Source organism: Asparagus officinalis, chromosome 5, assembly GCF_001876935.1.
Source record: "Asparagus officinalis chromosome 5, Aspof.V1, whole genome shotgun sequence".
NCBI lineage: Eukaryota > Viridiplantae > Streptophyta > Magnoliopsida > Asparagales > Asparagaceae > Asparagus > Asparagus officinalis.
The window spans coordinates 14646468-14662885 of NC_033798.1; the positions used below are offsets into that span (position 1 = coordinate 14646468).

General features: G+C 40.4%; 1 protein-coding gene and 1 long non-coding RNA gene across 3 annotated transcripts; both read right to left on the reverse strand.

The window, feature by feature from the left end:
- LOC109843055 lies at positions 4771-5518 on the reverse strand. The gene is made up of 2 exons (XR_002247493.1): positions 5409-5518; positions 4771-5196 (listed from the first exon to the last, which is right to left on the reverse strand). It is a non-coding gene; the product is annotated as an uncharacterized LOC109843055 (long non-coding RNA).
- On the reverse strand, positions 7435-12356 carry LOC109843053 (probable inactive receptor kinase At5g58300). 2 transcript variants are annotated; one of them, XM_020411986.1, is made up of 4 exons: positions 12104-12356; positions 10775-10828; positions 9308-10679; positions 7435-8184 (listed from the first exon to the last, which is right to left on the reverse strand). In XM_020411986.1, the coding sequence occupies exons 3-4, from the start codon at positions 10614-10616 to the stop codon at positions 7559-7561; spliced, it is 1935 nt and encodes a 644-aa protein (XP_020267575.1). In that variant the 5' UTR covers positions 10617-10679; positions 10775-10828; positions 12104-12356; the 3' UTR covers positions 7435-7558. The 2 variants fall into 2 exon arrangements, with proteins under 2 accessions (XP_020267575.1, XP_020267574.1); XM_020411985.1 differs by having other exon boundaries at positions 12063-12356.

A 16418-nucleotide genomic window follows, 5' to 3' on the forward strand; every position in this document is an offset into this window, starting at 1 on the left:
TCCGCCTTCTTCCTCTTGAGGAACCGCTCGGCTTGCTCTCCTCGGACTTTCAAATCCTTCCACGTCTTTGATGGTGTTGTCCCCATTGCTTCCAGCACGTCCAATGCGAGGTTATTGTGGCAGGTCTGGAGGATGAATTCATCGGTGATCGGGTCCCGGCAATTCATCGCCTTGTTCCGGAACCTTTTGACGAAGGTGTCGACTAACTCCCCGTCCTTCTGCTTCTCATCGAGCAACGATCCGATAGATACCTCGGTGTCGTCGTCGAAGAAGTTGGCCAGGAACTTGGTCTCCATGTCATCCCAGCTGTTCACGCTTCCTGGCTTGAGGCGACGATACCAATCGAAGGCAGCTCCGCGAAGAGTGCCAACGAATGACCGCACCATCAGAGGCTCATTACCAGAGATCACCCCCAAAGCGATTTGAAGTAAATCAAATGCTGAGTGGGTGAACCCATCCCATTAAACGGCGTGAAGTTAATTAGATTAAACTTCGCCGGATATGGGATCGATTCCCATTCTCTTGGGTATGGGCAAGGAATGCCTGTTTTCTTCATCTCTTGAGCGGAAATCAACGTGTTGATTTTACTCTCGAGATTTTTAATCTTCAAGCTTTCATCTGTGTTTTCGCTAGCATTCTCGTTACCACCCCCTGTATTGACGGGAGGATTATTGGTATTACGAGCTTCATTCGTATCCTCGTCTTCCAGATTAACCGGGTTACGACGACTTGGCTCGCCTTGCTGGTTCGTCAATGCTTGGATTTGTTGGTCATGCATTTCTCTCATGTTTTGCATGGCCATCTGCATTTCGAACCTGAAGGTTTCCTGCTGCTTAGCTAGGACGTCTTCAAGCATCTTTGCAATTTGTTCCGCACTTATCATAAGTGCCTAGCGGGGTTGTCCCTCGCTGGATACCGTATTATCCGATGCAACCGTGGAACCGGCATCAGATTCTTCATCTTCTGAAGGGCGTCTTGTCCGAACCCTACCATAGGTTGCTCGCTCGATGGTTCCGGACTGCAGACGGGTTCTAGGCCGGGATGCTTTCAGAATTGACTCGAGATCATCCCGTGCCGATGTCCCTTTGCTGGTCATGTTGGTGGTGACCCTCGGGGTTGTCCCTCGCTGGATACCGTATTATCTGATGCGACCGCGGAACCGGCATCAGATTCTTCATCTTCTGAAGGGCGTCTTGTCCGAACCCTACCATAGGTTGCTCGCTCGATGGTTCCGGACTGCAGACGGGTTCTAGGCCGGGATGCTTTCAGAATTGACTCGAGATCATCCTGTGCCGATGTCCCTTTGCTGGTCATGTTGGTGGTGATCCTCGGAAATTCTCCGTCTTCAATCATCATTCTTCTTCGTTGAAAACGCCTAGGCCTGGGTTTTGGCGTCTCCGCTCTGAGTCTTTCAAAAACTGAAACTCTTCCGGTGACCGCCTTGATGCAGTTGCATTCAGACAATACCGCTCGAATGAGTTTGGAACAAGGACATTGAATTTCCTGTTCCCGGGGACTCCTCTTCCTGGTTCTATTCGTACCCCCAGCACGATAGTACAACTCGTCATTTTGACAGTCGGAGTAACCCATCGTGTGCGGGCACGACTTCTCAGGTATAACACTATCACTATCAGATGATAATGTTTCCATCTGATGTTGGATCGCCCTCTTTGGGCTTTCAAAAATTACACGCCTCGAAACGTGCCTTTGTGGGCGCGAGTCTTCAGTGTGCTCTTGGACTTCGATGCGCAAATTGGTGCGCGCAGTTGTCTTAAGCTCTTTGTCATACTGGAGGTGACGGCGACCCCCAACGTGTTGAGTCGTTCTGGGTTTCTTCATTGGGCCCAAACGCTCGTGAACTGGAACTTTGCCTCTCTCGTCGGGAACTGGACCGAGGCGCTCCAAAACTGGCTTCCTCCTTCGGGATGATTCTGCATGATCTCCCGGAGTAGCCATAGGAATTAACGGCGACTTTGGTTGATTCGCCGGAGTTTGACCTTGCTTAGAAGGCTGCGATGGTTGCTTTTTGGCCTGAGTCGCCACTTCAGACTTCGGCTTCCAGACTTGGCGGGTTGGTGGTGGCTTCTTCGTCACCTCCTTTTGCAGTCTTCTACGGGCTTCCTGGACTTTAGCACGTACCTGTGCTGACATCGTGCGGCGCTTGCGGATACGCTCCTCAAGCGTCGAACGGTTCCGTTTGACGCGGACCCATTCATTCTTTGGATATAAAAAGATATATTGGTCCACATATCGGCTAATATATCGGCCATATCAGGGATTTATCATTCAAAATAGCCAAAAAGCAGTAAAGGATATTTAAAGACCGTATCGGTTGCGGCAAGCCCTGTAAAAGGATATATCGGGGATATATCGGGCCATGTCGGGGATATTTAAAACAATGGTCTGAAGTGGCACAAACAACAAACAGCTAGAGACTAGAGAAGGTAGGACACCTTTAAGCACTCAAAATCATGAGAGAAGCCCTTTAACATATGAGACCCAAATAAAACATATGCTTCACGCCTCATTTTGTCATGTCCCACCTAAGGCTTGGGCTTCATAAACCAAAGAAAGAATGGATCTTTTTTCTAAATCTGGTTGGAAATATTTGGTTCAGCAAAAAAATAGGTCTCTCTTTTAGTGGCCCCCCAAATCTAACATATTTTAAATAAGTCCCCCACATCTCATATATTTTAAATAAATCCCCCAAATCTATAAGTATTCTTACATAAGTCCCCCATTTCTCATATGTTTTAAGTAAGACCCCAAATCTTTAAGTTTCCTTAAATAAGTCCTTCTAGGTTAAAATTGATAACCTAACTCTAAATTAACTAAACTACATTATTCTTGTTAGTCTTTCCCTCATCTTCTCAACATAGTTATGACTAATTCTTACAATGAAGTGAAATAGATACTTCTCAACAGATAGCAAGCAAAGAGGAAGAGGCAGAGAGAAGAGAGGACAACATGAAAGAAGAGAGCACAACATGATAGACTAATGGAATTTAATTAACTTGGAGTTAATAGTGTTAATGTACAGGGAGTTATCAAAGAGAACTTATAGATTTGAGGGAATCATTTAAAATATATGAGATTTGGGGACTTATTTAAAAATAGATCAGATTTGGGGGACCAATGTTAGAATTTAAAAAAAGTGTAAAAAATCAATGTATCTTCATGTTGCTATTAAAGGCTGTCAATAATTAAGTTCACTCAGTTTTTTTATCTTTAATTTTTCTTTTTCAATATTCAATATTTATATTTCACAGTAGAGAATACTTGAAAATTCATGATTTTTATTTATAGCCTCAAATTAGGCATAACATGCTTTCCCTTTTGAAACTGTTCCCAATCATATATGTTCAAATTTCAAAATATTCAATGCTGGCTTCTCTTTTGCAATTAAAGATGTACAAGTGTCTATATTTGTATATATGTTATGCATGAATTTGTGTATAAATCTATTAACAGACGCATATATTATGTAAGTGGAAAATGTATAGCTTATCATAACTTGAATACTTATAAAAAAATAATGAAACATAACTAACTAAACCCTCCCAAAAAAAAGGCTTATGTCCCACTTACTAGCCCTGTATTTCCTTTTTTAGGTAAATGAAAAATTTTCATTAACCATATGAAATACAGGTATATAACTCATTCTCAGATACCTGAAGCCCTGTATTTCTCTATTGAATCCTTTCTATAACAACATTCATCCTTCATAAACTATTCTTGAATAATGAACTTTAATGGGTATCCCTGATGTGAAGCTAATAGAAGGAAACGGTTCAAGGGGCACACCAGTTTAAGAGCAAATACATTGTATTGAAAATTCTAATGAAGGTTTCAATGCGATGTATTTTGTTTTAAGACTAGGATAGAAATATAAATATGTCAGGTAATCAGAAAATTAGGAAAAGTATGGTCAAGAAAAGAAACCTGCAAGTTAGTGGTTGAGCACGGAAATATACAACCAATCAAGTAAGCATTAATCTGTAGCCATCACTGTGCATTAAGATTAACGAAATGATGTGTAGAAGGTAAAAGAAATACCTCAGCCCCAAGCAAGTAGGATTGTACTGCAGCATGTCCAAACGGATCAATCTGCCAACCAATTCTAGGAGTTTGACCAAATTCTTGCCTGATAAATCGGTGGCCAAGGGTAGTCTGATCGATCATGTCAATGTAATGCACTGCTGCTTCATCATGCATACACATTCCCCCATTTCTTCATCACAAGAATGATATGAATGATAAGTCCCAGTATTCATTCAAAAAACAGAAGAACACCAACAATCTACTTTTTTCAGAGATAAACTGGTCAAAACCACTGATCAAAAGTATCATGTACTCCTGGATTATGGGAAATGGTACTCAAAAAGTAAGGGAGCAAGGAGCTCAATTTCAGTCAACTTGGGAAACATGCAGACCCACTCTTCTATCTCGAAAGAAAAAAAATCCCATAGAGGGCCCTCTACAGAATATCATACAAGGATGAAGGAGAGGACAACACCTGATTTATCATGAATCTTGATGTAACATATTGCTACTGTTTATTGGTGCAGTCACTACTGTTTACCATTTACCATCAATGGTAGACAGGTGAGCTCACTAATATGCCACGTCTCACCCCATCCTACAACCCTATACAGAATTCCATAAATGAGCCTCTATAGTGTCATGATAATATCTCGTTCAAGTTTGGGGTAAAATAAATGGAATTATAATTGTCAAGGAAATGACCACCTTATATTCTTATAACAAATCTAAAGAAAATAAATCTAATTAGATATTAAAAATCAGTACTAATTCTACACAAAAAGGGTTGCAAAGAATTTATGTATGTATGTAACAAATTAATAAGACAAATTTGTGTCACTCGTAACATAAGTTTAACTAGTTCAGGGGTAAAAAACTAAAGATGAAATCCTTTGCATGAATTCTAATTGACCAGAGTTCACAAGCTCCATCACCGTCTTCTTCATAGCATCACTCTGCTGCCTCCACCACCGCTGAAAGAAAGCCTACATCCCGCAAAAAAACCCCAAATCTACAACCAAAAACACCAAAATCTAAAATCCTAAAGCCTAATTTCATATCAAAACCTACATGCTCAACATAGATAAACTTTCGATTCTTATCCGCCAGTAGCACCGGGATCAATGAATCCAGCACATTCTGCACACAAGCCACCTACAAAAACAGAATAAACATATAAAATTAGAGATTTTCCATGCAAACATCAACAAATTGAGGACTTTTTTGAGAATTAAGAACTCCCTCTGAATCCCATTCTTAACTAAGCCCACTGAAATTAAAAGCATTACTCCATTTTTCCGTTTCTTCAAACACAAATGAATAAAATTTGACATTAAACTATAGAAAAAAAAACAAATTAGAAATACCAAGCAAATATAACACAACTGCTTGGGTTTATCTGGCGGCCTGGACGAAGACGACAAGGGTGGATGGACGCAGGTGGCGGGACGCGCGAGACGCGCGTGGCTGGACGCAGGCCGCGCGCGCGACGCGGTCGATGCGGGTGTGCTGGAATCCGCGACGCGGAGTTCGAGTGAGGCGACGCTGAATTGAGTGGAGGCTGCGAGTTGGTAGGCCGAATGTGATTCACAAAGCGGCTAGGGTTTTTACTATTTAGTTGTTGGGTTTTGGGTTAGCGGTTACGGGTTTGTAATTGTAACTTTGGGACCCGATTACCCGAATCATTATTACATTTCGGATATCCTTATCCGCAACCCTCATATCCGTATCCGAATCAGTAACCGAAATTTTTTTTTTTGAAATCGGATCCGTATCCGAAGCCGTATCCGCCCGGTTTTAAAATTAGCTTACCATATCCGCATCCGTTCGGATACGGATGCGGATCGGTTTGAATATATCCGAACAGTTTGGCCCCCCTATGCATTAGTAAAAACAATTCAATATGCCAAATTTTTGGTTTACATGACATCCAAATCATATAGATCAAAATAAACGGAACGGACATACATATATAAATATAATAAGAATAATCTATTTTTTTTAGCAAATTTCTACGAAAAAAATCAACTGAAATAACCCGGCCGGATCGGACACGGGTCCAGGTTCGAACTAGGCTTATCCCACCCGGACCCGAAAATCAAGACTAGATGGGCCAGACCGGGCCGACCCATTTGAATAGGCCTATTTGTGGGCAACAAAACTTTTGCATCGTCTAGTGATACGTGAGAAACAAAAAAGTCTGGGCTAAGATCAATAAAAGATATTGCGAAAAAACTAAACAAATATTGTTATTCCGAATAGGAAATATCAACGAGGAACCACAGATAGTTTATTCAACCTCTAGAGGAGGGTGAAAAAAATCTTTTACGTCATTTCATTAAATAAGGTTTGGACTGCAATGTTATGAAGGAACCCCCCAAAAAATAAAGTCATGTTCCTAAATAATTAAAATAAAATCGAACACTTATCGACTTATAGTCCTTAGAATTGGTAAATATTTTGACTGAGAAAATAATGGTAACGGAGGGATTAAAGGAGAAGATCACATGGTTAAGCAACTTGCACTAAAAATCTAAGACTTAAATCTGATGCTATCATTCATAGCTTAATTTCCCCTCAACACAATTATTGTTCCGTTTAGTTTTTGAAAGAAGTAGCCTCTCTTTCCCAATTATTTCAACTAGTCTCATAAATGTTCCCAATAGAGATAGTTCAGCATAATTTTGAAAGTTCAAAGAGTAATCTCTAATTTGTAAACTTCATGAAGTTTTTTGTGCAAATACCTCAAAGTTCATGGGGGATTATGTAAAATCTACTATTTAGTTAATTGAACAATTTTTCAAAATCGACCCATTTAGTTTTTTATTTTTCAAAATCGACCGTTTTTTCTTTTATTTATCAAAATCGACCGGATTTTGTGATTAGCAGATTAATCACTATCCTAAATAGTCGGGGTTGCTAACCCCGACTATTTAGGAGGGTGTTAAACCCTAATTAAGGCCTTTAATTAGGGTTTAACACCCTCCTAAATAGTCGGGGTTGGCAACCCCGACTATTTAGGATAGTGATTAACCTGCTAATCACAAAATCCGGTCGGTTTTGATAAATAAAAGAAAAAACGGTCGATTTTGAAAAATAAAAATCCGAATGAGTCTGTTTTGAAAAATTATTCTAGTTAATTCCCTATCGTATGTGACACTACCAAGGGAGCCTTCGGCAATGTAAAACCTCATATTGTCATCTATAGGGTTTATTAGAGCATGAATCTGTTACATTTCAATAAACAACCATAACTAGCAATACATTTCAATAGACAACTATTAAGTAGCAATTCAAATCAACCTCAATGTTTTCAGAGAAAATCCAGAATTATAAAGTAGACAGTAACAGATAAGAGGAAATGCCCAAATTTCACAACGTTGAGAACAGGTATGATGCCATATCCACATATCAATCACTTCATTGAATCAAAGATAAATTGGTTGAAAATTACAATGACAACATCAAGACAGGCTAACGGAAGTTACGATAACAAATACAGACTTATTTGCATATCTCAATAATTTTCAACCTCTGAAGCTTTAACCTCCATCGACGTCCGACTCTCAGAATCCAACCCCTTGATTTCCTCCATCATCTTAACCACCTCCTCCATTGTTGGCCTCTGATCAACCGCTCTCGCGACGCAGGCCAACCCAAGCTGCAACATCTGCACCATTTCCTCCTCAACATTCTCACACCTCATCAGCTCCACATCAAAAACCTCTGCCGTCCACTCTTCTCTCACAACAGAGCTCACCCACCTCGGCAAATCCACAACATCATTGCATCCCGGTGCCTGCACGGGCGATTTCCCCGTCAGCATCTCGAGCAACACAACCCCGAAACTGTAGACGTCGGATTTTGAAGTTTGTTTCCCTGTGTGGATGAGCTCAGGAGAGCGATAGCCTACAGTGACCCGCGAGGGAGAGGGTGGGTTGTTCATGACTGGGGTTAGGCCATAGTCGGAGACTATGGGGTTTTGGTCTTGGGTTAGGAGGATATTTGAGGACTTCATGTTGCCGTGGATGAGTTTGCCGTTGGTTTCTCTGTGGAGATGAGATATGCCTTTTGCTGCGCCGAGTAAGATTTTCACCCTTGTGTCCCAATCTAAGGGGGTTCTTGCTTCACTGCCACGGTTTCCTGTTGATATTGAAGTGTTGGAAGGATGAATATTTGAGAAGATGAAACTGAATCATGCTATGCTACTGAATATTTGTATAGAAATGATACTGCAAAGAATACTAATAAGACAAGGTAACTCTTAACATTTTCTTCAAGAACAGCTACAATCGTAACAAGAACAAGAAGTTTCAGCATATGATAAGTTGAAGTGCAGTAGCATATTGCAAGCACAAGTGCATACGAACAAGAGTTTGACACTAATCTTGACATAAATCTACCCTTGAAAAGAAAGGTGAAAAATACATACAACATCCAGTTATGTCAGTTTGGCTACACTCGAAAGATTTATAACATGTCGAAAGTGAAACAGATAATAAGATGAAGTATACATTCAAGTTTTTACATTTTAGCACAAAAATGGAGGGTTAATTGCGGTAGACCCCCTTACCATCTTCCAATTGCATATAGACCCCCTCTAGTTCTACTGTTGCAAATGAGCCCACCTAATGAAAATTTTTGACTCTTTTACGCTCAGAGAAAGCAAAAAAATAAAGGTCTCTGGATAAATAGACATAGTCAAAAGAATTCACTCAGGGGTCTTCCGCAGTAAGAGAACCGCAGCCATGCGATAGTACAGGGGTCAATCCCCGATTAACCGACAATGTAAGCCGGTTTAGCTTTGTACAGAATCCAGGCAATACTTCAGGACTCTTAAACATTGGATACTCTTAAACAATGCATAACATGGGTTGTGATTGATGTATTTGAGCCTGTCCTCAACCCTATGTATTATACAACAGTTGAAATGAGATAAACCTAATGCGCAATGCACTTTGGTTTATACTACAAACGCAATCTGCAGAAACTGGAACCCAAAAGTCCTGCTTCACTAGAAGATTAGAATATCAAAAAATAATTACAACATTGCTCAATAAGCTAGACTAGCTTAACATTAACAATTGCTTCATAATTCCTACGAATTTATTCTTCTTCTTAGAATACTATATTGTACCTGAAAATTTCAGAATTGCAATATGTTTCATGTCTCACTAATGTTTCTTTGGGTACGCATAAAATTTTAGACTATAAAGCACCAATATATGAAAAAAGCTGAGGAAATGCGAGGATTGAGAGATAATACCATGCAAGAGGCTAGAGAAACTGCCAGCAGGAGCATAATCATACACCATAAGCTTCTCATCCTTCGAGTAGTAATATGCACGAACAGGCGCAATATTCTGATGCCGACCAACTCTTCCAATAATTTCCATCTGCTGTTCAAACTCTTTCTTTCCCACTATCACCTCCTTCAATCTCTTCACAACAACCATACTTCCATCCTCAAGAACAGCCTTGTACGCCGTCCCAAAACTCCCTTTTCCTAGGACCTCAGCTGAAGCTCTCAACAAATCCTCGAGATCAAAAGTATATGAACATCCATCGAAAAATACCAATTTATTCTTCTCAGCCATTTGAACTCCACTACTAAATTCCTCTTTAGGCTTCTCATTCTTTCCACTAGTCAAACTTTTCGCCCTTGATGCTATGTTCCCTTCTCCATCCTTCTTCTTCACAACACATACGATAAGTATGATTGTGATTAGCAAGAACAAGGCCAATCCTCCAGCAACAATAACAATTATGACCCCTGTAGTTAGCTTCTTTGTAGTACTCTTTCCTTTAGTCTGAGGAAACGTAGGGTGATTTGATAAGGGAGATAATGATGGTGAAGGGGAAGGAAGAATTGAAGAGCATTGAGATAATGGAGGGCCACATAATTGAATGTTGCCCACAAATGAATCATTTGTGAAGTTTTGGAGGGAAGAGGGTATAGAACCATTAAGATTATTGTAACTAAGATTTAAATGATTTAATGTTCGGAGTTTGAGGTCAGGGATTGGTCCAGAGAGAGAATTGTTCTGAAGATTAAGAACAGCAAGTTGAGAGAGATTTCGAACTGCCAGTGGAATTTCTCCTGAAAAGGAGTTAAAGGAGAGATCAAGGGAGACAAGCCCTGAAGAGAGTGAATTTGGTATTTTCCCAGACAAGTAATTGTGCTGAAGGTAAAGATTTTGAAGAGATGGAAGTGACAAGATATCGATAGGCAGATCTCCATTGAGATGGTTGGATCGAAGGCTTAAGACTTGAAGGTGGTCGAGTTTGCCAAGGGTATTTGCGGGAATTTGGCCAGAAAGCCCGATACCCGGTAGCCTAAGGGCAAAGACATGGGTTTGATCTCTAGTACAAGTGATCCCGATCCACAAAGAACAAATTGGAGCATTTGGGCTCCAATTAAGTTTCAAGCCGTGGTGAATTGAATTAGCAAAGGAAAGGAGAGCTTGCTTCTCAGAGCTCAAATCTGAAGTTGCTAGAGATGGTAAGCACAATAAAAAGAGAAGAAGCATTGAAGGTGATGCATGAGCAATGCAGTTGAGTTTGAAGAGATCCATGGTTAAGTTTTCTGAGGTTCTAAATTTTCCAAGTGTTTGTTGTCAGCAGCTCTTCAAATCTTTCTGCATTCATCAAAAGGACAAGAGTAAGGGGACTAAAAAATACCTGATAAATTTCAATTTAATAAACAGAATCAAGCATATTTCACTATACTAACCCTTGATCATTATCATTCTCTTGTAGTATCGTAAAGTTTGCACATTCAAAAGGCCTACAAGAACAGCAGTCAACTCAGAGCTTGTAAATGCTAAAGATGAAAGCAAACCGAAAGAAGCCATCAATTTTGCCAACATATTCATTATAGTTTCAATGCATAAAGGACATGTGGGCCACTTATAGAGGGTGGCCACAAAATTAAGAAGTTAAAGGTGGGTAAATAATCAAGCTTATGTTGATTAAGACAGAAACTCATTGAAAGATAATCATTGATTAAAGCCTAAAAGTCTCTGAAAAGGAAATAAAGCTAGAGCCCATCATAGCTTTCCGTAAAGAGAAAAGGCCTCAGAATTTACCCACATTTCAGCATTATCTTACATTTTTTATACTGAGGTGGAACTTCATATAAATTTACAGTCATCTAAAAAAACAAAAAAGACCCTACTTTCAAAAGCAAAAGCAAAGATGGAATCATGTCTTTTTGTCACCCAAGAAAGAATGAAAATAGAGGTGACGAGGCTTCACAAAAGATTCACAATAGTGATTGAACAACATATTAGATTTATATTAGACAAAAGGTTATACATATCACTTAGATTGCCCAAAAAAAGGCATAACTAAAGCTAAATAGGTTTCATTGTAGCTAAATCTGACAGCCCATAAATGGAGTTATGCCAAACACATGAAGCAAAATCAAGTAGAATTTTCTAAAATTAAACCTTCAAATGGATATAAAATCCATATCAATACAGACCCAAATCATCTAATAAAATAAATTATTTATCTTAGAACTCCTTAAAAACCCAAGTAGGAGCATGAAAAACACTACTACCATACCTCCAATCTCCCACTCAATGTTGGAACTCAACACCAATTCACAAGATTATAAACAAACACAAACAAATCTTTGTCTTTGCACTCAAGGTCGAAAGTTAAAATTAAGCTAAAATCCATAAAATTCAACCAAGTATTGTACTAAAACCACTTCCTTGCCTGGAAAGGAAAATCCAAAAAAAAAAGTGCTCAAATTCTTGGAACGAACAACATCAAAAATCAACACCTGAATCCAATCTACAGACTACCCAGTAGCTGCATTCCACTAAAATTCAATTGAAACACTTAAAGCTCCGAACTTTACCCAAAACACAAAAAAAATCTTAATACCCATCAAAATTCAAAGACTTTCTTCCACTAAAAACTAAACATTTCCTCAAAAGCCAAATTTTTAGCGCTTTAAACCCAAATTAACTAAAACTAAACCTAAAACTTGAGAAAGTGAGGAAATTTACCATGAAATCTTCACTGAAAGAGTTCAAATCTCGAGACCCACCTAGACTTAAGCGAGCACACTCAACGAGGCAATCGCCATTAATGGAGCTCGAATCCTTAGAAGCAGCTTATGAGCTTCCATCTTCTCTCTCAGAGTTCGGGAGTGGAGGAGTAGTTAATGAACTTGAGTATTTAAGAAGAAAGGAAGGAAAGGGCCCTCGGTTTATAAACAAATTACGGAAATGACATTATGCCATTACCCTCATCCTTCGCGACTTGACTGGCGCAGTGCTCGTCGCTGGATCACGTGCATCGCGCCTGATGGCTTCCGTTTGGGGAACGGGGGGGTGCTCTGCGCTACCGACATTTTCGTTAGGTGAATAATTCGGAGAGATACTAGTTAGCAAAAAACACTTAATCCGCGAATTAAACATGAACCATGATTATGACAATAAATTTTAGCAAGAAAATGATGTAAGAACGAAGCAAAAGGGATAATCTATCACTCTTATCTCCTGTAATTTTGATGTGGTGCTGACATGGCACATATTCAAAATGTTCTAATTAATATATCCATATTCAGCGGTGGACCTAAAAATGGTACTCAGGGTGCAGTTGAGTCTCTGAAAATTCATGAATTGCATATTAGTCCTTAAAACATTTGCAATCCATTTTTTCATAAATTTTAAAAATTGCATTCTCAATCTATCTAAAAATCCTAAATAGCTTAATAGCAAATTAGATTGGTTAAATTATTAAGTTGGTATTTTGTGTAACCCTCCTTTAACGGCTTTGATATTAAAAGTTTATCTTGCAACTTTTTGGTATTAAAAGTTAGTCAAAAGTAAACTTAGACCTATTTTTTTCACCGCTAACCAAATTTAACATGCGTAAGTGATAGTGCTTATTGGCATTGATATCTAAAAAAGTGCTAACCTACGCGTGGGGAAGGGGGTGGGGACCCACCCACGTGCATGCTGCCCATCCTTTCCCTTCCCACGTCGAGTTCCTGGGCACTCGTGTGAGCAATTCCGCCCACGTCGGGATCATGCGCGAGGTGCTTCGTGAGCACGAGCGCGAGATTTCCGCGTCGGATTTTCTGGAGCTGCCCGGTGTCTCTCTTGCCTATAAATAGAGAGGAAGAGAGAAGAGGTTTGGGTGTGGGAAATTCTTGAGTGAGTGTAAAACTTGAGAGGAAAAGAAAGGAAGTGAGGAAGAGAGAGCTTGTAATAGTTTGGTATTCTTCTCATAGTGAAAAACCCCTCCCGTGGACGTATGCAAGTTTGCCTAACCACGTAAATCTCGTGTTTGTATTGTCTTAACTGTGAGTTGTCATTGCTTGTAGGTTCCCTTAATATTTCAGTCTTAGAACTGATGAGAGAAAGTGAAATATATCACTTTCGATTCTTGTTTCCTTTGAGAAATAAGAATTTCACTATCTATTCTCGTTTCCTTTGAGAAACAAGAATATAAAGGTTGACTTGTGCTTTTGTGACAACAAAAGCCAGGGCTCTCTCTCAGGTGATATCGCTTCCGCGGCGTGAGGGCGTGTCTCTGCACCCAACAATTGGTATCAGAGCCCTTATTCAGATTGGCGGTGGTTGAGCTACTAATCTGAGGTGGTGGTTGATTGGTATCAGAGCCCTTATTCAGATTGGCGGTGGTTGAGCTACTAATCTGAGGTGGTGGTTGATTATTGTGTGGTAAAACACAAGGTATTTGTTGAAATTCCTGAGAAAAGCGGACAAGCAGAGAATGGTGTCTACAAGTAAAACAATTAAAGTTGGAAAGTACGAGATTAAAAAATTCAATGGGAAAAATGATTTTTCCTATTGGAGGATGCAGATGAAAAACTCGTTGATTTCGTAGAAATTGTACAAAGCTTTAGCGGGAAAAGAGAAGAAGCACAAGGACATGTCTGATGAGGATTGGGAGGAGCTGGATCTGGAAGCACAGACGTCGATTATCCTTTGCCTTGAAAGGAATGTAGCTTTCTTGATGGACGGGGAGGAAACGGCTGCAGACATGTGGTTAAAGTTAGAGAGCACCTTCATGATGAAGAGTCTAACGAACCGAATCTATTTAAAATCCAAATTGTATACTTGCAAGATGGAGGAGGGTTCATGATACGGGTGTATCTTCTCTTCGGGAGCTTAGCGATCCTCATGGAAACTTGAGGATAGATGATTCTCATGGTATCTTGAGAATAGAGTAGAGGAGTCGTGGACGAGGTCATTGGAGGCGGCGAAGTCGACGGATTCGTCAAACTGCAGGAATTACAGCTGGGCTCTGGCCGGTCGACCGACTTGGTCACAGCGGTCGACCGCGTAGTGCACAGACCCAGACTGTGTCTCTGGACTGAGAGCGGTCGACCGATATAGGCGTTGCGGTCGACCGGAAACCCTGTAATCGATTTTTCCAGAAATCGATGTTCTGGCCGGTCGACCGACTTGGTCATAGCGGTCGACCGCGTAGCGGTTATGGGCCTGGGCCTGTTTCCTGCACCGTTTAGGATTTCTATTTAGTATAAATAGAAACACGACTTTTCTAGGGTTTAGCACTCAGATTGTAATCAGAAAAGAGATCAGGGAGGTTGTTCTTTGATCTAGAGAGATTGTGAGAGAGTGTAGGCTGTCTAAAAATCACTGCAGATAGCTATAGGTTGTCTAAAAATTACTACAAATAGCTTATCCCCATCAAACACCGATGATAGAAGTTACAATCTGACAACTTCCAGAAGGTTACAATTTGAAGACTTTCACGTGGATCGATGAAGGTTACAATCTGACGACCTTCGTAACAACTGATGAAAGCTCTAATCAACAGCCTTCACAATCAACATCGGGAGTTACAATCTGACGACTCTCACATTTTCAGGGAGCCAAGACGAAGATTATAAGATGATGATTTTTGTAACGCTCTAACAAAAGAGACTACAAATCGACGGTCTCTTCAAATCAAAACGTAAATATCTCTCAAACTGTAAGGAATTTGGCAAAACTGATAGAGCAAACCGAACCCTATGGGGTAGGTTTGGTCGGCTCCGTCTCGTCGAGATAGCCGATTTTCATATATAATTCGTCCAATTCCGACTTACGGTTTGAAAGTTATGACATGTTCTTCGCAGCAAGTTATGTTCTGAAGTCCGTCTGCAAGACTGGACTTCGTCTGAACATTGGACTTCGTCTAAAGTTCGCCAAGCACGCCTGAGGCTCACCTCTGCATCCAAGATTCAAAATGCAGAGGTCATGCCCGCGTTCTGAACTCAAAACGCAGAGGTCATGCCCGCGTTCTAAACTCAAAACGCAGAGGTCGTGACCGCATTTGAGATTCAAAACGCAGAGGTCGTGGCTACGTTCCAAACTCGAAGCACAGAGTTCGTGGACTCAAAACACAGAGTTCATGCAGAGCCCAACTCTACGTCCCAGGTCCAAAACGCAGAGTTCATCTCTGCGTCTCAGATGCCAAAACACAGAGTTCATCTCTGCGTCCTAGATGCCAAAACGCAGAATTTATCTCTGCATCCTAACTCTGCATTTCAGATTTACAATGCAGCACGACCTGTGCGTTTAGCCACCAAAATAGGCCAAACTCTGCGTTTTTAGTCTAAAAACACAGAGTTCGGGCCCTGAACGCTATTTTTCAGCGTTTGACTCGTTCAAAGCACGAATTGAACGGTTTTAAAACCGTTTTCCCTACGATTTGGAGAGCTGTTTAAGGGGGCGGTTACACCCCCATTCAGCCCTACTTAGGAGCGAATTAAGGGGGCGGTTACACCCCTTAATCTCCTATAAATAGGGATAAACTCAACCGAGTTAAGGGCTGGCTGGGTTGATCGGGGAGGCTGACTTTTTTGGATCTGAAGCTTGGCAGCAAAGAAGATCTTTCATCCTTCGGCTGGGATTTTGGAGATCAGCAACAGGAGCTTCTTCATCCTTGGCTTTAAACCGATTTCGGTTAAATCAACTCTTTCATAGAGTTTCAAACTCGTTCGGAGTTATCAACTCGATCAGAGTTCAAAACTTGCTCTGCAAGTTCTTCTAAAACTCGCTCTGAGTTATTAACTCGTTAAGAGTTGTTTTCAAACTTTTCACGCAAGTTTTCCACAACATCAAATCGTGAGGAGAAGACCACGTTCCAGTGAAACAAGACGTGCGGATCATTAACGGAGAGCAAATTCGACGCGAGCATTCGAAGGAGACACTCCATCGCCACCGTGAAGAACCCAGTTTTAAACAAAGGGGGGAATCCAGATCATTCTCCTCTCTTTTGTAATCAGGAAATCTAAATTATAATCGATTTCGAGAGAATACAAATCAAATTTCTTTCATTCTTTTTACTACAAATTTTCCAACAAACGAAGAGATTTTGTAAAT